This window comes from Nelumbo lutea, chromosome 5 (genome assembly GCF_056320005.1).
Source record: "Nelumbo lutea isolate HS-2025 chromosome 5, American lotus-T2T, whole genome shotgun sequence".
Taxonomy (NCBI): domain Eukaryota; kingdom Viridiplantae; phylum Streptophyta; class Magnoliopsida; order Proteales; family Nelumbonaceae; genus Nelumbo; species Nelumbo lutea.
Window position 1 is genome coordinate 6,678,618 of NC_142688.1, and position 24,979 is coordinate 6,703,596.

Consider the following 24,979-nt stretch of genomic DNA (forward strand, 5'->3'; position numbering starts at 1 on the left):
ATTCGTTACAAACTTGATCATATTCCATATATAAATAAAACCTAAAATAATCAGAAATATATTATTAATAAAATAAACCAGAAATGATTTTTTTGATATTATACATTGAATGACTAGAAAAAATTCTATGAGATGTTGGGCCTATGACTCTTCAGTAAAAGTATAGCATTCAAACCAATTTATTTACAAATACCGACATATTGGTTCTGCGTTGATATATGCACATATACTTTCGTTGAATTCGAACAAATGAATAGTTGATCCGTTACGGCCAACAGAAAGTAAGTCGAAATTTCAAATTACGATCCTTTCCCATATGGCGCATCACAGATAGACAGAGAGAACGTCACCTTAGCGATAGAGGTTGAAATTGGAATGTCGAAACTGTTATATGGATTGATGGTTCTTCTCTATCTTTAGGCTTCAGAGTTCAGGCTAGCGTCAGCTTCCCGGTAAGTATAGAAACTTTGGTGCCGAGCTTGGTCAACCGGCCAACAGCATCTGTCTGTAGACTGGACCTACTCTGAAGACTAACCAGAGCCTGGGAAATGTGAAGTCTAAACCAGAGCGTGTAATGGGGTAGTCAAGTTACTACCTGAACTTTTAAACGTGCTATGCAGTATTTAAATTTTATCTAAATTTTCGAAAAGTATCAAGTTGGTCCCTGCCAATAATCAATCATGAGTTATTTATTAAAAATCTCAAAACTATCTTTTTTGAGAAGAAAGTGTTTTATTTTCTTTCCTTAGATTGAACCAGTTGAGGTGTTTGATATTCTAGACTAGTGAAATCATTGTCTTCTATCTTTAGATCTAAAATACATTTTTGTTTAATTATTTCTTTACTTTTGGTTATTGTTTTCCTTTATCATATTTTATATTTTTTCTTTCTTTCTTTTTTTTGTTTTTTTTTTGCAGAAGACAATGATAGTGTATTCTTTTGAAGGATAATTTTGATATTTTTAACAGATAACTTATAGTTCATGAATAGCGTCAAGTCATGATGCGCTGTTAGAAGCCGATGCATAATAACAGGGTTCACGAATTATTTGTAGAAGATCCAGACTAGTCCAGTAATTATATTACGAAATAAAGCTAGTATACATGTGAAACTAAGACTGATTCAGTTCACAAAAGGGAAAACCCTTATCCCCTCCACTCCGCTCCAGTTATAGGCCCTTCCAACGATCTAATACATACTGCTTCATGACGTTGCGCAGCAGTTAAAAATCTCACACTCTCACATAATAAGAGATTAACTTTAGAAAAGAAGAATTAATAAAAGAGAAACTGACAAAGTGAAAGGAGAACAAATCGGAGTCCTTCGGAACAATGAAGAAACGCTGGGTAATTTAGCTCCTAGTAAAGTAAAGTGCTTTGATCCAAAGACGCTAGAGTTCCTGGGCTCAAAAGAGAATTCCATATAGACGATGATGATGGCGAGGAACACAAGCTGGAGGACGACCAATCACTTAATTTTCTTGCTGGCTTAGTCTGTAGATGCGTCTCCGTCGGTAGCATGCTTTCATTATTATTACCGTTGTGAACCCCAGGCTGCGATAAGTCCGGGTTACAGAACAGCTGCAGTGGTTCAGAGATATCATTGTTGGACGGTAGGGGCAAGACTGTGTTAAGTGGTGGGGGTGCCACTCTTTGGAGACGCCGAGACCGTAGATCAGGTGAGCCAGTTAACTGTTGCACCACCTGCCGGAAGTTTCTCGAGTCCACTCGGTAGACTCTAGGAGGTGGCGGGGGACCTGGCTTCTTCCATGGTTTGGCTGATGACTTACGGACAGAATGGAGGAAGGGTATTGTTTTTGTATCTTCCGGCGGTACTGGTGATCTCTGTGGTTCTACCTGGTCCGCTAGTAGTAAGTCAGCAGAGCAAGAAGAAGAAGATGAATCAAAGGCATAATTAACAGGATCCATGTGCGTCGAAATATTGAAAAACCGATCCAAACGAACCTCTATCTCTCCCAGGAGGAAGAGAGAGAGAGAGAGAATAATAAGAGGGCGGAACGGTGGAAAGCAAGAGAAGACCAAGAATAATTGAATTGAGTAGAGAAATGGTTTGATCTTGGAGGGATATTATACTCCAAATATATAACACTAGAAGGTGAATGAAATTCAATTGCTTTGACATTAGCCGCCTGGGGTGGGGCATGTGTCTATTGAATGATGATATTAATTGGTTATTGGTCAAAAGCGGAATTTGACCGAGATTCTGTCTACTCTTAGTTTTTAGCATCCAGGTTCAGGAGGAAAACAAAAAAAATAATACAAAATACAATGAATTTTGCATTCTATAAATTTGTATTTATAAGAGTATAAATACAAACATATACAGTATAAATATATATAAAATATAAAATTTTATATTCTACATATTTACATTTGTACTCCTTTGGGCAGTTTGTTTTAGTTGAATTTCTATTGTTATTCTTCTTCTAGTGGGCCAGAGAGAGAGAGAGAAATGATACATTTGCCGCATGCTCTGATAAGGTATCATCTGTACCTTGAAATTGTATGTTGAATCAGCAAACAAGCCCACTCACCTGCAGGTATGGGTGAGAAAAAAACTAAAAAATTGAATTAATCGAAAAAACTGAATAAAATCCAACCGAAAAATTGGTTAATTGAATCGGTCGGTTCAGTTTCGATTAACCAATATAAAAAATCGGCAATTAATAGAATTGACTGGTATACATATTTCTATATATTATATATTTATGTATATTATATATATTTTATATATTATAAATTGATAAATGTGCATTATATATAAATATATATATATATATATATTTATAATATATGATATATTATTTATTATTTAACATATAATATTTTATATATATTTATAATATATATTATAAAAATTAAAAAATCAAAAAACCAACGAACCGTACCAACATTTAACTGAACCGATCAACCGATTAACGGACTGAATTCAATTCGATTCCCTTTACTGATTTTCAAAAAACCGATAATACCAATTCAGTTCCGAACCGTGAGCACCCCCTACCTGCAGGGCTAAAACCGAGAGTGATGATCCCTTACATGTGTTGCTGTAGCCCCATCAAGATCTAATTCAAGAAGGGACCACGCCATGGTAAGGCATTGATTTGGTTGTTTTACGTTGTGTCGTAGCAAAATCAGTCAGTGATGGATGAGTAGATTGGACCCACGCCCACCAAATGTGCGGGTCCCCGTTCAGGGAGAACCCGTATTTGGCTGGCTGCTGGTTGAGATCATCTGTTCAAGCACAAGGTCAGCGTAAGTGTCTCATTCGTCATTGAGAGCGAGGAGTCGACGACGACGGCACAACTATCCAGAACGGTTGAATTGCATGGAGTCGTAGGGGTCTGCAGTCTGCACGTCTAGGATTAATGCAGCCCTTGGACATAAATATACATATGAAGTCATAAACAGGTTGGTTTTGTGGTATATGATTCATCTCTGTGCAGTAGGTATTAGCTAGGTCCACCATGTAAACTGAGCGGATCGGAGCCCAGTCGACGACGGCGGCATGCATCGATCAATCTCCAACATTAAAGCTTCAAATTAATACAATGGTGGGGCTCCATCAAAACCCTAAAAAACTGGAACAAGGGGGGAGCCCAGCCCAGTCCAGTTTGTCTCATTTGTTTTATATATCCAACGGTGGACACCCCAACTTCCCAAACGTAACCGGACCCTTTCTGTTGTATGTCGTTCGATCTCTCCCTTTTTTTATTGTCTACGTTGCTTTCAGGGACCGCTTGGTCTTTAATTTCTCATAACCAGAGAGAAAGAAGAGGTCCGCTTGGTCAAATCCACATGATTAGACCGCCATTAGGGTGCAAAATCGATTGATTAATACGCAGGAAAGATGCCATGCATAATACGTTCAGCAGAAGTCAGCAACTGCAATGGAATTTATAACCAAATAAAAAAAAAAAAAGCGCTACATATATCTAATTGCATGAATGGAAACCCGAATCTAATATGAAAGTCCACTTCACCTCCGCATTATTTACTTGCAATTTTGCACTGCAAGACATTTCTGGACCTTTATTCAATTGATCCGAGAAGGAAGCTAAGGATGGATTTCTTTGTCAGGCTTACCTATGACCAAGTTTTTATTTTTAGTATTTCCAGTGAAACAACTCCATCTGCATAATAAGATTCTATAAACTTCGATATTTATGATGAGTAGGTTGTGAAGTTACGGTCATGAAGGGGACATGCCCAAATTGTTTTATGTCATGATGAAGTATACTGTTATCCTTTCCCAAATTCAGTGGCTGTTTAATTTGCCAAGTCAAAATTTCAAAGAGCGACAAACAAATAATGCAGATCAGAAGAAGACTGGTCAATTTCTTACGGATAACGATTAAATGAAAACTTTACACTCAACCACCTGTCTCAGGCCTGATTCAATGCCGGTCTAACTCAATATGAGTACAGATCTGCTCACCACAACGCTCCCAAACAAAATGTTTGAAGTTTGAACGCCACCAGTCCCGCTACACAAGACAAAGACTCAAATATGCGAACTCCCAACTTAAAAAACACTAGCTTCTCACTTTTTTTTTTTTCTTTTTTGTTCCGACCATTCTTGTTCTTTTGTTTCAATAGTATAGCAGCATAAATCTCAAGTTATCATAATTTTCATTCTATTTATTACTAAAAAAGAAAATTGATCTTCTCACAATCAAACACTTCAGTGAAGGTCTTCGGGTCATACTCAGAACATGAATTGAAGGAACAATACTAGTTGCTCGAATGAATGAATCCTCATTCTTGTCCCAATAAATACTTCTCCAAACAAAGTAAAACCCTAACAGTTCAGAAGGATTTGTTTGAACCCTCCAATCATAATGTGGCAAAGCAACCTGAGATCAAACCAAGAAAATGAATCTTGTATGTGAATCCGACAAGAGATTTGAATGCAAAAAAAAATAATAATAATAACAGAAACCGAAAGGGGTCAACTTCAAAACTAAGATATTTCGTATACGTAAAATGAATTTCATTTGGCATGCTGTCGGTGTAACGGGAAGGTAGAGAGAGAGAGGGGGGGACTCAACAGCCTTGGCTTTTGAATGGAGAAGACGATGAACATGACGCTTGGCACTTGATGAGATTAAGAGGTTGTGTTGGGATCGTTGTTGCAACTGTTGTGTTGGAAGCAGATTTGGATTCACATGAATCTAGTCTGGATATGGGAGGGCAGGGAGGGTAGATCTGCTCCCAACACCTCATTACAGTCGCGCGTTGGCAACATATCCCCGTGAATGTTACCGATATACGGCCGCGATGGCCTGATGAAACAGTGTTGGGAGCGTTTTATTGGTAGTAGATCTCTAGTCGGATTATTGTAAGCAAATTCTATTTAAGATTTTGTATTCATTTTTTTTTTCAAAAATACATTTTAATATTCAATTATGTTGAACAAAACACAAGCAAAGTGTTTATACATATATTGATATATATTATCATATTGTTATCATCCCCAATTCCCCATCGTATGTTTAGCAGTATTAAATTAAGAAGATTAATAAATATTGTCAATTTTCTTAAAAAAAATGGCCTAAAACTTGAATCGGGATTGTTCTTTCACAGATTGTACTTCACACCAACTTCACAGCACGTCCCACCGTGTATTAAAAATAACTTGGAACATTTTGTAAAGTTCTGTGAGAAGCAGATCTGGGCTTTAGTTTTCCTATATTTTTGTCATTACTTTCTCCCCATGTATCTTAAATAGACATATATGTTCAATAATTTCATGGCTTTAACAATATATGCAAGTATCCCAATCCAATATCAAACTCTCATTGAATATTTTAAAGCATTCACAAAATTTCGACTTTTCAATTAGCGTCCTTAAGGCTCAGTTTGGAAAGAGCATAAATACAAATATGTACGAATAAATGTATACAAAATATAAGATTTTGACTTCTATATATTTGTATTTGTACTCCTTCCAAACTGAGCCTAATTTTTTAGCAACATCAACATAAATTTGATTTATTTTCATACATTTTTTCATATAGTGTCTTGCTAACAATAGTTTGACTAACGTAATTCGGCTTAAGTTTGTCTAATCTTAATTCAGTGTTGATGAGGCCTGATTCAACAATTCTACCTTGAGAGCATTTAATCTAGAGTATTAGTTATAAATAATTTCCATCAAGTATTTCATTTTAAAACCTTTTTCTCTAAGATTCTTCTACATGTCAATTCAGTCCACCAAAATTAACACACAAACTTAGCCCAAGTAAAATGCTTAGCTAGTTTACAAAACCTATATTCAACAAGAAAAATCTCTTCTTGTCATTCATACTTAATATTATCAATACATTTTCTGAATATTAGAGAGATGAGATGAAGTGCTCTTGGCAATCAATAAATATCCATTATATTCATTGTTAGAATAAGATACAACTTCTCCTTGCTCTTCAAAAAGACCAGTATTGAATTATTTCTTTCCTTTCATAATAGAGGAAAAAATATAAAGGAGGAAAAGGTTTTTTTTAGGGTTAACTAAGGTTGGGTATCTTAAGTTTTGTTGGAGAATGTAATATTTAGTAGTGTTAATCATAGGGGGGCCTTGGTTAATCTTCTAGATATGGTTTAAGGGGACTAATCTTAGATTGAATGGTTCCTTGACAATGGTCGGTTGAAGCAATGACAAACACATGCCTTTTTCTATCTTATGCTAAAATGTAGTTAATTATAATGACGATGACAAGGATCAAACACTAAACTATTTGGTCAAAGAATCATTCAACCTAAAAGCCCAACCTGTTATTTGAGGTCCCAAAATAAGGTGCCATCTGATAAATCTCTTTAGGAAGATCATTTGACAGTTCAGATGGACAAAAGACGTATTGAGTTTTTGGAGTCTTGTTTTTAAAATTGAAGACCATTTGGCAAACAGCTCGATCTAGTAGGCTCTTAAAAAGTCATTTAGATGATATTTATCTCACAAAAAGACCAGGAAGCTTTCTGAAAATTGCATTTTGGTCTTTTAGATTCTTTCCGTCAATGTGTTTAATAGGTTTTTAGCTTTCAGCTATCAAATGAAAAAAGCTGATTTTTGGTCTTCCAAACTTATCGAAAGCCCAAAAGACTGAGTGAAAAGATTTTCTAAAAGCTTCCAAGTTTTTATTCTCCAAATGAAGGGACGTACTGTACCTAAGAGGATTAACTTGATTAATACCACCCAATTGGGAACAACTTCTTGTTCTTTTTTTCTAAACATTTAGGTGGCTTTGATAAATTTGAAATATAAAATCTAAAATCTGAGAAATTAAAAAGATATTAAAAGCCTCTAAAATCTGAAAAGAGACAGTTGTTTTTTTATTTTTTAGAAGCTCTAAATAAAGAAGGTTATTTGCATTGATCAAACCAGCATCTGAAATTCATAGAAGAAGAAGAAAATACAGAGAGAGAGAACAAAACATCATCCGGCGAGTGGCGAGAAAAGCAAACGAATGTTGTTCTCTCTGTACCCTATTACCCCTTTTGTCTCTCTTCTTCTTTTTCTTCTTCTTCCTCTGCACTTTTTATCTCTCAACTTATTTTACTCTCTGAAATTGATAGTCCGATTTCGATCCTTGCAAATATTCGAATTCAGATACCGCATGATGATGCACACTCTCCTCTAGACCGATCTCCGCTTCGGCGTCATCTACTCCAACTCAGCCACCGGAATGGCCGAAGTCGGCTGCATGGGCGAGGTCATCAAGCATGAACACCTCGTTGATGACCAATTCTTCCTCATCTGCAAAGGCCAGGAGCGATTCCACGTCATCAATCTTGATCGGACCAAGCCTAATTTGGTTGCCCGAGTTACGTGGTTGGAGGATCAGCCTTCCGGCGGCGGCGATGACAACTTGGAGGGGTTGGCAAATGAGGTGGAGACTTACATGAAGGATGTGATATGCTTGTCTAACCAATTGAATGGAAAGCCTGAGAAGGAAGCCCAGGACTTGAGGAGGAATATGTTTCCCACTCTTTTTTCATTATTTGTCGGGAGTACATTCGTAGGGGCACCCAAGGAACAGCAAGCCTTGTTGGCATTGGAGGATACGACGACCAGATTGAAGAGGGAGAGGGAAACCTTGAGGAATACGCTTAATTATTTAACTAATGCATCGGCAGTTAAAGATATCTTCCCGTTTTCTTGAATTAAGGCAGAAGGGACTGAGAGAAAGAGAAGCTTGGGATTTCAAAAGCAAATCAAGAGATGAAGCATCAGTAGCGGCGACCTAAAAAATAGAGAAAAAGAAGAGAATTAACTGGTACTTGTGCATTGATTTCTAGCACAATGAATCTATAAGAATGTAAATTTTGATCGGTAGCTTGATTTGCCTTCATTGGTTCATCTCTGTTTATCTTGTATAATAGCCAATTTTCACTTGTATGCTATGTTCAAGTATGGTAAATATACAGAGTTCCTTCAAGCGATTATAGTGTTGTTTTTATTCTTTGTTTTTTTATCGAATCGAATTCGAGGCAACATCTTCGGGTCTCTCGTTTTTATACATTTATACAATTGAACCCTTGCTTGCTCCTAGTTGCAGCGGCAAGAGAAGAAGAATAAGAAGAAGAAGGAAAAAGGAGAGACAGAGGGAGGGCTAGAACTCACCGCCGCTAATTCCCCGAAGGAGTTGCAGTGGCGAGAGAGATATATTTGAGGGTATTTTAGACTTTCGGACAGGTCTTAAACGCATTTGAACGCGTTCAGCTCATGGCCCATGTCTTATTATTTCAAATTTGAAAATTTAATTTTCAAACCCACATTCAGATACACTTTTAAACACCTTTAATGTCGGAAAAGCAACATTTTCATAGCTGAGGGAAATGTTTTTCTAATCAGTACCTATATCTTGTCTACCCACTATTTATAATTGGGTTGTTGAGCGTTAATTTCAATCCACATTCAACTCAAGGATCGAATAACCAACCTAAAAGTAATTGGCTAGGTTTGGGTGACATGGATCAAGGTGGAGGCACGCGCTATTGTGAATTGAAAATAAATCAAGGATTTCCGATTTGTAATGTCTTTTGTGATTGATTATTCAATTGATCCTGTATATTGTATCGTTGAAATCTTAAAGAAGAATGAGAAATAAAAAAGACTGATGAATTGAAAATGACATTGATTATCAACCATGTTTATCTACTCCCACTTCACAAGCTGTTATTATGAAGTAGTCAACACTAATATATATATATATATAACACTAATTCGTAGGTGGATTCTTCTTCTAATGCCGAAGTACCAACTTTAAAACCAATTAATCAAACGAACACTTTTAAGTAATTTTGGGATTAGAATTATGAAGCTAGGAGCCTCCCCTCCTATTTAAATCTATGCTCATCCATACTAAAATATAATCTTGATGTCATCCATACTAAATAAATATATGTTCATCATTAAGGAAATTGACTATGCTATGTATTGATCATCAGCAAAGATGGTTGAGCGCATGCAAGGTCGAGGTTAAGAGGAAGTATTGCATAAATATATATTAAGTTACATTATGAAATTGGTCCTCACACGCACGGCTCTTGCAGCCATTCATTGGGAATATTTTCCCATGAATAAAATCGTACAAGTACAGGGATGTTCTATTTGATCGAATTTGAATCACCTCTGTTTGGATCTTGGATCCTTGCTTCAGATCGAATAATAGGGTTCGATCAGAAATTGCATCGGATTCGAACCACTCTTATACGATCCGAGAAGATTTGATCTGATATATATATATATTTTTATTTATTTATTTATTTATTTATTTATAATACATGTATATACTATTTATTTTTTATGAAAAACATGTATACGTATGATAAAAATAATTTAAAATACTTGTATTTTTTGTTTTTACTTTATTTAAATTAGTATTTTTTTTCTTTTAATAATTTATTAAATTTTAAAGAAAACAAGTCAGATTAGATCAGATCCGAAGATTCGACTTATTGATAGTATTCGAATTCAAATCAAGTCCTATCAGATCCGATCGGATCGGATTCAATGTGAATAGTGTCATATCGGATTTGAATATACTTGATTCAAATCCAATCCGATCCATTTGTATCCCTCTATGAGACCAATTTTGCGAGGAGAAAACCTAAACTCTTACGTAAATTCTTTCCAAGGTTTACATTGTTTCTCTTTATTACCATTTCATCAAATCAATGCATGTTTTCTGACTTCATAATAATTAACAATTTAAGGCTGCATTTGGCATTCCTTATTTTAAGGACTTGTCTCCTTTTGATGCTCCTATGAACACTAAGTTTTTAACTACAAAAAGGAGATAAGTCCTTAAAATAAGGAATGCCAAATGCAGCCTTAAGTCTGCATGAGAAGGTAGCTACTTTGTGTGGTGCTTGGTTATTTGAATATTTAGGGGCTGTTTAGCAAGTCTTATAAGTAGATCTTTTAAAAGCTCAATAGACAAGAAGATGCATTGAATTTTTGGGGTCTTGTCTGTAAAGATCAAGGCTATTTGATTTATGTTGTGGTCTATTTGGTTGTTGAAAACAAATGGGAAGGCTATTTTCAGCACGAAAAGACCAAAAGCTTTATTTGAAGCTTCTTGATTTTAAGCCTTTTTTATCTTCTACATGATTGTCTTCTGGTCTTTTGATCTACGCAATACCAAATGGGAAAAAAACTTCCAGTATACCAAAAGACACTGAAAATATGTGAGAAACACCACGTTAGGCTACCGGTGAAAAGGCAAATGGCACTTGTATGTCCCTAATTCAGATTTTGAGACTCCTTAAGGTCCGTTTGATTTGTAGTCGGAGTCAGAATTAAAATCTTTTAGAATCGGAATCGGAATCAGAATGATCCATTCCCATTGTCTGTTTGATTCAAACAGGAACAGAAATAAAAATAGAAGTCAGCAGGAATGGAATTTCATTCCCAAGGGAGGGGCCGTCCAATAGGAATGAGAATGGGGTTCTGATTCTGCCCAACCAAACAGTTAGAATCAGAATTGCTCATTTCAATTCCGATTCTAAACCCCTATTCCCACAAACTAAATGGGGCCCAAATGTCTTAACCCATTGATTATAACAAAGTAAAATTAGCATTATATATTGCTTTTAAATATTTTGATTTTAACCAAGGAAAGTAACAGCATCTATACAAAATATGTTTGGTTCGATTGAAGATAAGAGAGAAATAAAGGTCGAGGAAAATTTCTTTAATGACTGTGATGCTATTAAAATTTTCTTAAGAACTTTCCCTCAACCTTCTTCATTTTTGTCTCTCATGTTCTACCAAATACAGCATTATATACTAAAATACCCCCCCAAAAAAAAGAAGGAAACCACTAAGAAAATTCCTCTCCTTGAGAAGAAACACCAAACACCTCTTCCTTGAAAAATACATGCTCAAAATTTCATGTCTCCAATTGAGGGTACATGCAAAATTGGTCATACATCCATCATTCGGCAATTTTTTACTGTTTCGATCTAGGACTCAAAGAACAATGCATCACAGGCCGTGTCCATTAATTACATAAAATACACATATCAGAAGATGACAAAAACATAAATAAGATTTTCTACTTTCTTCTTTTATTCAAAAAAGGAGGTCCTGTGGCTGTTCTTGTCTTCTTGTGATTGAAGAGAGGATAGAGAACTTAAAAGTTAAAACATAGAACCTTGTTACAAACGGCTTATAATAGGGTAGGATTGATAAGAAATCTGTGATCCAGCAGCTTCAAAAGTCTTGAAGATGTCATCATGTATGGCAGAGTAATATTTTAAACAATATAATTTGAAGGCGTGGAGTGGAGCGGTTAAATCGTACAAAAATAACAGCTCTCTCGTAGGGTTCACGGTCACCTCCTCACGGGGGGTGGTTCGGCTTCAGGCTTCATCAATGTCCACGAGGAGGAACAACGTCGGCAGCCGACGTGGACTACGATGCTGCTGGCCATATGACCAGCAGGGTTGATCGTGCAAACGGACAATGATTTCGTCGTTTGTTGTGCCGGAGACTGAGAGACCTGTCCAATGTGCAAACTGCAAATTTGAGAAATCATATACATTTAGCGGTGTAAGTGTTGCCAAGAAAAGAATTGTCCCTTTGCTTATTTCATCGCCACGTGAACTAGTGCCCCACTTTTTATTACCCTCTACCTCCAGCAACGGTCTTCCTAGATTCTCTGTTCATAAGCACTCCTGAGTCCTGCCTCCCAAGGTCCCCCCCTTCTCCCTCTCTCTCATCAGTCTCGTTTTGTTCAAGCAACAGGAGAGGAATTGCAATTTGCAAAGGCACCCACACCCCGATACGACACCATCAGATGTAAATGCAATGATTACTCAGAATTAGGCGCTGTTTAGAACCGTGGGACCGACGTTTATTGCATGTTTTCTAAAACTGAACCGGTCAGGGGTCCGGTTACCGGTTAGAATGGTTAGACCGTTCTGACAAAAAAATAAAAAAATTAAAAAAATTGAATACCGGTCAAAACCATTCGAATGGTTCGAACGGTTAACCAGCCGGTTCAGTGGTTTGTTGACCATAAACAACGGTTTTGGGATAAAATGGAATGACTGGTTCTTGATTTTTCCGGTCGAACCATCCAACCTGGTCCGGTTTTGAAAACCATAGTTTATTGAGTAAAGGCTGTTATATAGGTGTCATTTCAGCATTTTTTTCCATTATAAATATCCATATGTATAGAGAATTGCAAAAGGAGGTCTTGATTTATTTGTGGGTCTATTGTTGGAGGAAGCTTCATTTTAGTGCTTCCTCTAAGGATTTACGGATTTATTATTACTTTTTTATTTTTCAAATAAATCAAATACAAAGTTTAACGAATAAACACCCACGATTCCAAACATATACTTAATCTCTCCAGTTCTACCTAGTGAGCGACCCATCTGTCTCGGTCATCAGGCCAGGCACCATAGAGCAACAACAATTGTGGTTCATCAGATGCTCTGGGAGGCTGAATATTGTGTTTGCATTTTGGTAATTGTTAGTGTGTTTGGTTCCATTTATGTTTATTGGTGGTCACATAGGCACCATCTCAGCATTCTCTCTCTCTTCATTTTGTGCATGTATCAAAAATATAAAAAGTGAATTTTAGTTTTTGTGCATGTCAGCCGTTTGTGGACTTTATTTTTTAAAACTTTCACAAATGGTCAGGCGCTTATTCACTGTTACGATGATGTAACGCCTAATTATCATAAATTGTTACAATTATTGCATTTCTCTGTTTTACTAGCAAATAAACTACAAATGTTTATTCAATAAACATAAAGGAAACCAAACACAAAACATATACTGTATTTCTTTTCCCCCGTTTCTGACTAATTAAACGAACCAATTGTTTTCTCAGTAATTAGAGCGAACAGTTTTCACGCCCACTATCAAATCACTTGTCCTTTCAAAAAAATTTAAGGAATCTGTGAATGTAGAAAAGCGCCCTATGATCTTCAACAAGACGAAGCACTATGTAGCCTCGGCTAGTTTTTCTCCGATTCACATGAATCGTCCTTGCTAAGAATTAGTAGTGGTCAGTGCTCAGTCTATAGATTGTCCTGCTTCAATAGTTCCTCAATTCTATCCTACTTCACTAGTCTAATGAAACCGAGCTCGGTGCACTGTGGACACTGTTGTACATTCATTTGTCCAATATAATTGACCCTTACTCTCTCCAATACTAACTTTGATTGCGGTTATAATTTTCAACAAGTTCAAGACTAATAAGAAACAGGAAACTATCTGGGTGCTAGGATTTATGGATCAATGGATGTTTAGAAGACAATAAACCACCATCGAGTGCATCCCATCTAAAAAGAGGACCTACGGAAATAGTCAATTTGGATTTTTTAATGGATGGAAATACCATAACTCCCTCATGAGAAGGATAATAAAACCATAACTCCCAGTATTATTATCCTTCATTTCTCCGTCACGATTAATCTTCATGGAACCTCTCCAAAGGGGTAGTTGATCTCATATTACTTTCTATCACATTAGCTAATATTCATTTTAAAAAAAATTCATGACCTCATGACTGAACAGCTTAAGCTTTTAGGTTAATTGGTTGTTTGAGATAATATCAGATCCTGTTTAACCAAATGGTCTAATATTTGATTCTCGCCATCCCCATCCTAATCAATTAAATTTAAGCACAAGGTGTATAAGGGAGTGTGTTAGAGAATAAAAATCTCACCTTAGGGCATAAATTTTTAGGTTGAATAGTTCCTTGAGAAGCAAGATAAGAAGACCTTCGTTTTAGCAATTTAATAATATTTTGTAATTTCAGTAGCGGTACCACAAAAGCTCCGTGGGACTGTAAAATATCCACCCAAAACAGTTATACACTCGGTCTGTAAATCTTGCGAATCCAGGGTATAGTTTTTCAAACTTCAATGTTCCAATGCTTTTCAGCTTCTATTTTGTATCAGAGCAAACAATGTGACTATTCTAGTTTGCGTCATTAAATTGGCTTTTGCTCCATATGTTTGCATTGCAATTTCATTTGTGCTGATACAAATGAAAGGGAATGCAAATGAGAAAAGTGCAAATTTTGATTTGTTTTGGATTTTATTCTTCATCTGCACTCTCATACTTGGCAATTGGCACCAGTGCAGATAAAATTTCAATTGCAAACATACCAGGCCTTAGGTACAAGTTCCTCTACAATTTGGGCAAAGTTAGTACTTGAAATGCTTTAAAAAGTGGTATGGAATCAAAATTATTTTGACCATCAGTTTCTGGGACAATGGTTTAAACATCCGATTTGAAATGTCCAAAAACTGTTGCACAGGTTAAATGGGTCGTTAACCAATTCAATGGTTTTTTATCAAAGACTAGGTTTGGGATAAAATGAAATCGGTTGCCTCAACAATTCCCAGGCCGAACAATCCGGTCGTCCAGATCAACGGCGGTTTAAAAAACATTTGAAACTCACTGTTGCTGATAGATTGTATGGTCTATTGGTCTTAAAATGAGCTAGCCCACGGTCTACGGATAGGATGATATAGCTTAGAATTTGGGTGGGTCAGGTATGCGCCTTAAGAGTTAGGGCTCAAATTTGAATTTGGTCTGATATTGGGCTGACCCTCTACAAACTTGAGAAATGAGTCCATATCTAAGATATTATTTTTTTTAATAAAGTAATTGTACAAAAGTGCCATATTTGGCAGTTCAAATCCATTCTAGACCCGATTTTGAGTCAATCTCAAATCTGTGGCAAATAATTGCACATTGCAGCTCATATGGAGCTTGAATTCATTGGCATAAGCTCAGGCTCTTATTACCAGAATAAAACAAAAGTTGAGGTTCCACCCTCCTGTCCTGACATGGGGCTAGCACAGCAGAGCTGGACTCACGCACAAGAACGTGTGAGCGGATGGATTCATCATTCATTTCGAATGTACCTTGGACCAGGCGAACCTGACCTCAATCCTCCATTAAACCCATAATACAACTGCGATATCAGACCACGTTCTCACATGAAATGAGGTGCCCCCACTTGATTATACAGTGGCAACCCCCACTAAACGGATCACAGATCATCAGGATCAGGAATTCAGGATGGGATGATATGGGCCTTTTTTTATTATTGTATTATATTCTCTGAAAGTCTGAATGACCTGATTCATGCAAATTGTGCCCACAAAATATGAAGCCCACTTTCACGTGACCCCCACCCGCTCCCCAAAAATAATAATAATAATAGTAATAAAGAAATTCATAAGTATGGAAATGGAGTTGATCGGTTCAAACAGGTTGGAAAACAGAGAAATCTAATGGCAAATTGAGAGATGAGATAGAAGCAATGCAGATTGACAGATCCTTGAAGTGCATCAGGGTAAATTTTGAGAAATATAATAAATAAATGGATGATGAGTTTAGCTTTGAACCATGGTTCAGGAAAGGATGAATTCAATAGAGGTGGCAGTACGTGGGCGGGATCACGATTGCACAAGAACATTCACATTCCCCTCCGGCGGTGGAAATCTACTCTTTTATACCCTCTTGAACTTTTTACTGATCCGGCAGTTTTTGGCCTCTCTCATTCAAAGATGACAATGTCATGGAATTGGAATCCATTTCCTCCTGCCCTTTCCGGCAGGTAACAAGTTATTAAGGTACAAGACTATATGTGACCACGCTCAGCCTGATCTTCAATTCTTTCATTTTTTTTCTTAAAAATAATAAGAAATAATGAAGTTAAAAAATATATAAAAACGAAAAGAAAGCATAGTACTAGACAAAGCATCCGAGTCCAACTATGGGGTATTGTCCCCTCTTATGGTAGAGTTTGGAGAAACTCCAAAAAAGGTAGAGTAGGATAAGGCCCCATCTGCTTGATTTCAACTGACTCTGAGTGTCTCTGAGATGTCTAATGTCTGAGGCAGACATCACCACCACGGCACCACTACAATCCACCAAGAAATTCAGAAAAAGTTTATTAATAAATTAAAAATATTATTTTTTTTTTTCTTAGCGACAAAGGCCACTCGAGTGTGTGGCTGTGTGCACCAACACATTGTAGAGTGATAGGGTTGCTTATTGTTGGAGTTTGCCATCATCAATGAGCACTTCCATGCCCTCAAATGTTCCTGTTCACTGAAACAACTCCATAGCTTTCTTTTCATTCATTTTCAGTATCAACTTGAGTGTGTGAAAGAGAGAGAGAGAGAGAGAGAGAGAGAGAGAGAGAGAGAGAGAGAGAGATGACAAGAGGACCTGTCCTCAAAAACTTTCCACAAAAAGATAAAAGACAGAGGACACTAGGGCCACATTACTCCCAGTGGTCATTCCCAAAATAGGATCTTACTTTCTTTCTGGCTCTCCAGAGTCCAGCCTTGCAGCTCCACTCACATCAATTTCTCAATTTAATCCTAGCATCATTCAATGCAATGTATAATTTTAAACATAAAATTCTCCAAATCAACAATGGGAGGACTCAACACGCCAAAAAATAATAACATTGATAGTAAACACCAACAAATCAATGAAATGAAGAGAATTGAATAAAAGAAGGAATGGCAATTTTTCATTTTACACTTTGAATGGATATTTAGAGGCCAAAGGCTTTTACAGTCTCTACAATGGCTGGGGCTACATCAAGCTCCCCTCTCTCAGGAACCCAAAACAAAACAGCCCTCCCCAAAACCCTAAAACAGAAATAGGGTATGGAATTAACTGGGCATCTTGACAGTCATTTCAACCGCAAACTGCAAGAGCTAAATGCTTGCAAGGAATCCCCCCATTCCAAATCTCTCTCCATTTTCACACCCATCCAACCCCTATCAAAGTACATGCATAAAGAAAGATATACAACACTTGCTTTGAAGACCAATCACAACCTATAACACTTTGGAGTAACCAAAAAAATGGCCCAAATTAAAGCAGAACTTCACTGCGGTTTATTGGAGAAACTTTTGGGAGAGCCACCAGCTATTATCCAGAGGCAGTGAATTTATCCACCACAGATAGCAAGTTGCATAGAAACCCACATTATGATGATTCTTCGTGTGTGTGAAAACAATCGAGAGAATTACAAGTTTTTAGTATACACAAGACAAGAGGAGCAAAGCCGAGTACCTCAGAACCGCCCCCCCCCCTCCCCCAAACTTTGCACCACTCGAGCTGGTCAATTTCTTGCTTGCAATTTCTGTCGGAGCTGGCGGGCCCTTCAACTCTGTTACTCCCAAAGGCAGGAATGGAAAGGAGATGATCGGATGTATATGCTCAAACTGAAATTTGTCTTTACTGGATTGTTCTTGTAAGCTTGCACTTGGAAATGAAGATAGTATCGGTGTAATTTAGACTACACAGCTTCAAAAGCTCTGATGATCGCTGCTTCAGAGCAGGATTACAACCACTCTGAATGACAAGTAAAAGCTTTGCTGCCAAACCAGCTTCCACCGCAATTGCTGCACATTCCTCAGGAGCAAGTTTGCAGACCTCCCATAAGATCGACAATGCATACTGTGTACAGCTCTCAGATACCCTCATCAAGAGCCTCACCATATTTGGAATTGTATTAGAGCAAACCTTCAGAGCCGACCTTCCTTCGGGCAAGGTGCACAAAATGTCTAAGATGAAAAGAGCCGATTCCAAGCAATCGGGATTCAAATTGGGCAAAAGCTCAACCAACTGGGGAACAGCACCAACACTCACCACCAAGTTTCTGACTTGATTATGCGAACAAATTGTCTTTAGGAGACCAAGCCCAGCGGAAGTCCCATTTGGGTGTCGCTTATCCTTGATCAGCCTCAACAATCCAACCAAGAGGCTCGGACTGGAAACAACCTCTGAACTAAAATTCTTCTCATCCATCAACATTTCAATCAGCCTTGTACAATTGATCTTGGTTTCGATGGACCCCTCATTCAAAATGTCTACCATCAAAGAGATCTTGGCAGGTTGCATCAGATTCACCTTTGACTCAGAATCGAGGTTCAAGTTCACAAGTATCCCAATGGATTCGGACCCAACAGCGTGGGAAGTGAAAGGACCCAGTAGAGATGAAATGAGAGCCACACCGCCCTCGTCAACCACCGTCTTCTTCGCCGAGGCATGGGAGGCTACGACCTGTTGCAGCTCCTTGAGGGCTTGAACTCGGGCTTGTCCCTTAACCTTCTTTAGTGTCTCCAAAAGCTCCGACGCCCTGCCCTGCAAATCTTCGGACCTCTTCTTCATTAGCAAGTATTTCTGAGAGAACCATCTATAGATTAGATGATGAAGCGTTTTGTTTGGTGTGATCGAATCGTCCCAAAGTTCCTGCATCGTTGTCGGGCAGGTGAAGTGCCCTAAGGAGAACCATTTGAGAATGTTGGATCTCTCGTAAGTTTGGCCAGTGCAGAGCGTCACTGGGTCCTGCATAGGTTCGAGAGAGATGGGGCAGATGAAGACGGAGGGAACTTCGTCCAAATCGAGCTCTTCGATCATCTTCTTCAGATCCAATTTCTCACCACCACCACCGCAGACTCCACCACCACCACCCCCACCCAAAACACCATCTTTGACTGCAGTGTCCAGATCTAGAACATGCCCGCCACCACCCACCACGTCAAACCTAACATCCCCATCCCTTCTCCAACCAGAAGGCTGGAACATCGGCATTTTTGGTAAACCTTTAGAAAAATGAAAAGAAATAGCCAAACAACAGAAACCCTAGAAAAAGACCCCTAAAATATCTCTGCAACTACAATAACAATAACCACCCCTTCCAGGCAGATCACATCCACTCCACATGAGATGTGTGAAAAAGAGAAAAAAAGAAACGGAGAAAACCCAGTTTCTCTTTCATTGACAATCACAAGCAATACTAGCCTTTAATGGAGACATCTTTTCTTCTTTCCTCTTTTTGCTTTATCTGATCTCTTTCTCCAGTCAAAAGACTCCTCACCATCATCACGGACATCATAAACGTATAATCTTCTTCCCTAAAACCAAAGCTCACTTCCTCTTCAAGCTCAAAAAGGGAGAAATCATCAAACCCAAATCAGAAGGAGAAAAACACAAAAAGATCAATAGAAGCGAACCATTTATAATTTCACTCAAAGATCAACAGTACCCCCTCACTCAAAATTCCCCGAATAAATCATAAATTGAAACCTTGCGCTATAATCTACTCAGAAGAACGGATGTGATGAGATGGAGGATAGACGAGAGAGAGAGAGAGAAGGAGAGAGAGTGTAATGAGGGCATACCAAACCAAGATGGTGAGGAAAAGAGAAGAGAAAAGCTAACCCTGCAACGCTCCTCTGCTTCTCTTTCTTTTTGTCACAGACTCAGTAGTGAAGACCCCCAAATTTACTAAAAATTAAAAATCCAGTAATCGAGTTTGTCTTAAAATATTGGATTACCGGGTAGCAGAGGGCTACAGCCGGTGGTAAGCCCCCTCGACCCTCGCACCACACGTGCAGTCATATCACCTGTCGGCTCTCGCCGTAATCTCCCGGTTGCTATTTATCATTTTTACCTAATTTTAAAGATTGGCAAGAATTCCAATTTGACAAACATACCCTTGCTTCCGCCCAAAATTATGCTTCTCACCTTTCTCCAATCTCCCTCCCTGCTACAAGACTAGGACATCTCTGTCACTGTCCAAGGCTGTAGTGTTAGAGATAGTTCCAACTTTGAACTTTGACCTTTTTTAAAGACTAAAATTTCTCCGTCGTATCTCTCCTGATCAACGGTCCAGATTAACCAATGGGAATGTCGATTTCATATCCGTTGGATGGTCCAGTTAACAAAAGATTGCAGCCACCGGAAGTCATTCACTGTATATATTATTGTTGGCTCTTTACTCTCCAAAATCCAAATAAAGCAGAAGGATAGATCGGTCTTTTGATATGAAAGAGTGAGGGGGGGGAGGGGGAAAAGGAAACCCCACACGACGCAAAAAGCCGGTCCGTTTTCTACTCGCACACTCATCAGAATTCAGAGTTCAGACCCTCTCTCCCTCTCCCTCTCCCTCTCCCTCTCCCCTCGAAAAGAGAAGGCCCACGGGACTCGGGCAGCGTCTTCGGGGTGGACCTCCCCCCCAGTCCCCAGCTTACGATGGTCGCACATCTCGATTTGGCAAAACGAATATTTCAGAATATAAATGGCAAAACAAAAAAAAATATTTATTAACGGGAACTGGGTCCCACTCACCTCACCTCTTTTATAAGGTGCCAGCTCAGCATTTGACCATCATAGCTTTGCTTTGACTGCACGCCTCGGGCTTATCCGGTCTCTGGTTTGACTGCTTTGCATGGCGAGTCCTCGAGAGACCACTCTTGCATGCTTACCCTGTAGCCAGTAACGCAATGACACGTAGTGGTGGGAACCGTGCCTAGCCTGTCTAAACTCTGTTTTACTTGAATTGTTTTTTGGATTAAATTAAATAAAACTCAGCTCAGCTGCTGATCAAAGCATCAAACACACAAGTGGTGGGAGGAGTGATTTATATTTGCTTTAAATACAAATCTACATATATATTATAATATTGCCTCCTCGGAGCACTCAATTTACAAATATACCCCGGCATCCTTAACTAAACATCGGAAAAGCCATTTAATTCCTCTGCTCTGCTTGCTTATCATGTGCTAAACTTAATATTATATATGATTCCATGAAGCGACTCACCTTTATTTCCCCCCGCTAGTTCCACAAACGATTTGTGCTATGCTAGTTACGAGGAGATAGATTGGTGGTCATTGTAGAAACAAAAACTCTTGATTATGGTGAAACGTGAAAGACCTCCTCTGACTCGGATCTGGGCGAGTCGATGCGGTTGACTTGGTGAGTCAATATTTCCAATTTATACGTTTGTGCAAGGACCAGTGAGCCCACCATATCGTTTTTGCATACAAACCGGAAGGCACCTTGCACGTGACAATTAGTGAACAGAAAAAGATAAGAGACAGGCTTTATATAGTTTCTTTCCATCCCTTCAAAGTTCAAACCTCTCATAGAAGTGAGGTATCGTATCCGCTTTATATACAACAAGGGTAAGTTGCACGTGCAATGCACGTGCTATTCTTATTATTAAAGAGAAAAGCCTCACTGAAACTGAGACCGAGAGGCTTCGTGCATATATATACAGAAGTAGGACATTCATTTTTATGGTAATAGATAGGGCTGTTCATAACAAGATCCAAATTTATCAAATCAACCAATTCGGTCCGATTCAATATATATATGTGATAGAAGTAGGACATTCATTTTTATGGTAACAGATAGGGCTGTTCATAACAAGACCCAAATCTACCAAACCGATTAATCTGGTCTGATTCAATCTAAGTTAGCCGGTTTTTCTTTAATATCAGTCAGTTTTGGATTATAAAAAAAATAAACCGATGGTTCAGTTCGGTTTTGGTTTTTATGTGTGAAAATTGAAACCGAACCGATCCAAACCGACTTAAATTTATGTAATATATATATATATATATATATATATATATATATATATTTCAGCTTTATTTTAGAAATATACATATTATATATAAACTTTCTGATATATAAAATATCAGTTTTAATCCATCAAATCATTTTTAATTTCCAGGCATACAACCTTTGTTTTCTTAAGCTTGAATCCTTTACCATTCACGCCAAGAGAATCATTCACAAAACCAATCCAAACTTACCCAAACCAATTCAAACCGATCATATCGGTTTTACGTAGTACTAGGTCGATTTCGATTTCATTTATAAGTAAACTGATCAAGTCGGATCGATAGAAAAAATGCTAATAAACTGATCCAACCCAACCAATGAATAGCCCTAGAAATAGAGGTGTGATATATAAACATTAAACAAGCAAGAGAGCACGTGCAATGCACATGATGTATCCAATAATGGACAAAATAAAAGAGGTCCACTTTGTATGATGTTTCTGCATGCGTTGAGGCCTCACACTGAAGTGGGGTATCCAATTTACATTGTAATACAGGTAAGACGTTCATCTCGCTAATTCATCGGGCAACCTATATATAAGCACAGTTGCCTATTATTATTTTAAAATTTAATAAAAATATTATTATTTGTAAAATGGAAAATTTTTCTTTTTTTTTGTTTTGTTTTTGATCTTCAAAGCATTACTAATTTGGAAGGCAAACCCCACAATAGTGTGAAAGATCCATGTAGAATAGATGGACCAAGGCAAAGTAACAATAGAATGATCTCATCTTACGTGACTAGAAAGCATTATTACTATAAAATGCCAAACTTAGTCCCTTATGACTGCTGCTGTACATTGAAATCTTTACCAAAAAAAAAGAACGTCATTGAAATGTTTCCATTTATTGATAAATGTGCAACGCAAACAGTTGTTTCTTTACTAGTTTTGTAACAGTTGTTTAATAACCAACACACATCAGAAAATATGGTAGATAAAATTCAATTTAATTCTTTTATAAAAAATAATAATTCAAGATAAAAATACATACAAAATTGCATGGATGGGTTCGACTATGATAAAAATATATATAATATCAGAAAAAGCTTCGATCAATCAGCTGATATAACAACAGAGATCATCAGGTGATATTAATCAAAATTTATGAGCTGCTTTAATTGGTAAAAGCTTTTTTCAGTACCATATCTTTGTGGTATCATAGATTTTCACTGTATTCTTAATTCAAGTAGAAAGTCATCTCATTCCCTTTATTAATAAATTAAATTTAAGTAGACTAATTAACTGAAATAATAAAAAACAATCACCAAAGGCTTTCAAGCCTTCAAGGTACCACATACTTAATTGGTGTGGAACTGTGGGTCCACTTGCTGCTTGACTGAACTAGTATGAATGGATTGTACGGTTATACTAACCTGTGAGAATCGCAAGGTATAGGAACACCTTAGCCTCTCCCTCTCATTTCATGAGAGTTGAGATCATCAAATGGGACCCGGATAATAATATGGCACGCATGCCAATACGAAGAGCATTGTGTAGTTACCATTTATTCTCACAAGCATAAAGTCTATAGTGCTTTTTATATACTAACATTTGCCCATAAATATACGGACGTCAATAGTATTTAAAAATCTAATTTTAAATTTGAGATAATTGAATCAAATTCAGATATCTTATCAATGCAATTTAACTAATTGAACTGATTTTGGATATGACCCAAAATCATATAATTCGTATATAATATATAAAATATTATATAATTTTGGATATGATCCAGTATATAATTCATATATGATATATAAAATATGTAAATATTTTAGGTAGTTCATATATAAATAGAAGTATTTATAATAACAATAATAATTAATTCATCAAATTTAAATTCAATTCTATTTGAATATTAATTTTCAATATCCACAATATATCAAATTGAATTTCAAATATTAATGTTCGAGCATATTCAAAACTCAGAACTCAAAAGTGCCCGGTTTACTTGCGGTACTCGCAGCTTCAAGTGACCTTGTTTGTAAGCAAAACTTGAGGAAACCCATGGCCATCTGATTATGACTCTCCATAGTGCACAATATATATATATATATATATATATATATATATATATATATTATGTTTTTAATAGAAAACGAATCGATAGGGTAGATCACAAAGCGACCACATGATAGCGATTTAAACAATGTAACATAATTTTATACTGAATCATTTGACCAGAAGCCCTTTTGTTCAAAACACCAGTGAATGAAATTTTTATAATCTAGAATTAGCTAGGAAAGCCTTAACAATGAAATAGGACATTTTTGTCATTGAGAGAACGGAATCTTCCAATTGGTGACGAGTGACGACAACATTACCAAAGAGCCAGCAAATTTTTTATTGTTGCAGAGTCCAGTGCCAGGGGAGAAAGTGTAGAGGGTGTTGTTGAGCGAAGAGGGTTACTCGACCCCAAATTGCAACGTCTTGTCATTTGTCAAATCTCAAGGGGGTTCTCTTAAATTAAAGAGGGGCCACGTCGAAATGTCCATATCCACACTTGCCACGTGTAAGGCTCTGGTTAGATCGTGAATCAGACATTACATCAACATCAAGCAAACCCCTACAGCCCTACATTATTTTTACCCTCACCAAGACAAATCAGTAATAAATTGCCTTGTCGGGTTAACGGGGCCGAGCCGTCCGCTGATGGCCTGGCCTGAGGCTGAGGCCTCTTTCAGTTTCACGCCAGTCAGTCATTGGTCGGCTTAGCTAAAGACGCATTTTTTGTAGTCAAAATTACTTTTGAACTTTAAAACTTTACAAGTGTGCCGCAGCGTGAGTAAAGGGGCAATTTCGGGATTCAAAGGAACCCGCACGTGAGCGTCGATTCGATCCCTGTAGGGCATGTGAGGGTTGCTTTGGACGAGTACGTGACGAACTGGCTTTATGGTGATGTGACAGTCACACTCCGCTCAATATTAAATTTAATTAAATTTCTTAATATGAATGAATGTTCGGATTGGCTGGTTTAGCCGTTGGATCAAATAGACCTGGTTATTTTATCGTCCGTGCCAGCTTCAAGCCTTCCATAAA

General features: G+C 37.5%; 2 protein-coding genes and 1 pseudogene across 3 annotated transcripts; 1 reads left to right on the forward strand and 2 right to left on the reverse strand.

Moving 5' to 3' along the window:
* Positions 1 to 1,358: 1,358 nt before the first annotated feature.
* Positions 1,359 to 1,928, reverse strand: LOC148850051 (uncharacterized). Its single transcript, XM_088944149.1, has one exon. The coding sequence runs from the start codon at positions 1,926 to 1,928 to the stop codon at positions 1,359 to 1,361; it is 570 nt and encodes a 189-aa protein (XP_088800275.1).
* Positions 1,929 to 7,361: 5,433 nt separating this feature from the next.
* Positions 7,362 to 8,455, forward strand: LOC148850052 (uncharacterized; annotated as a pseudogene). The gene has a single exon (XR_016099726.1). The product of XR_016099726.1 is annotated as an uncharacterized LOC148850052 (transcript).
* An 8,559-nt stretch (positions 8,456 to 17,014) lies between these two features.
* On the reverse strand, positions 17,015 to 19,997 carry LOC148850053 (U-box domain-containing protein 30-like). Its single transcript, XM_088943050.1, has one exon. The coding sequence runs from the start codon at positions 19,114 to 19,116 to the stop codon at positions 17,758 to 17,760; it is 1,359 nt and encodes a 452-aa protein (XP_088799176.1). The 5' UTR covers positions 19,117 to 19,997; the 3' UTR covers positions 17,015 to 17,757.
* Positions 19,998 to 24,979: the final 4,982 nt, after the last annotated feature.

Bases quoted from the DNA above. Each gene is read 5' to 3' on its own strand.
- LOC148850053 (XM_088943050.1), bottom strand. From the start codon at position 19,116: ATGCCGATGTTCCAGCCTTCTGGTTGGAGAAGGGATGGGGATGTTAGG.
- LOC148850051 (XM_088944149.1), bottom strand. From the start codon at position 1,928: ATGGATCCTGTTAATTATGCCTTTGATTCATCTTCTTCTTCTTGCTCT.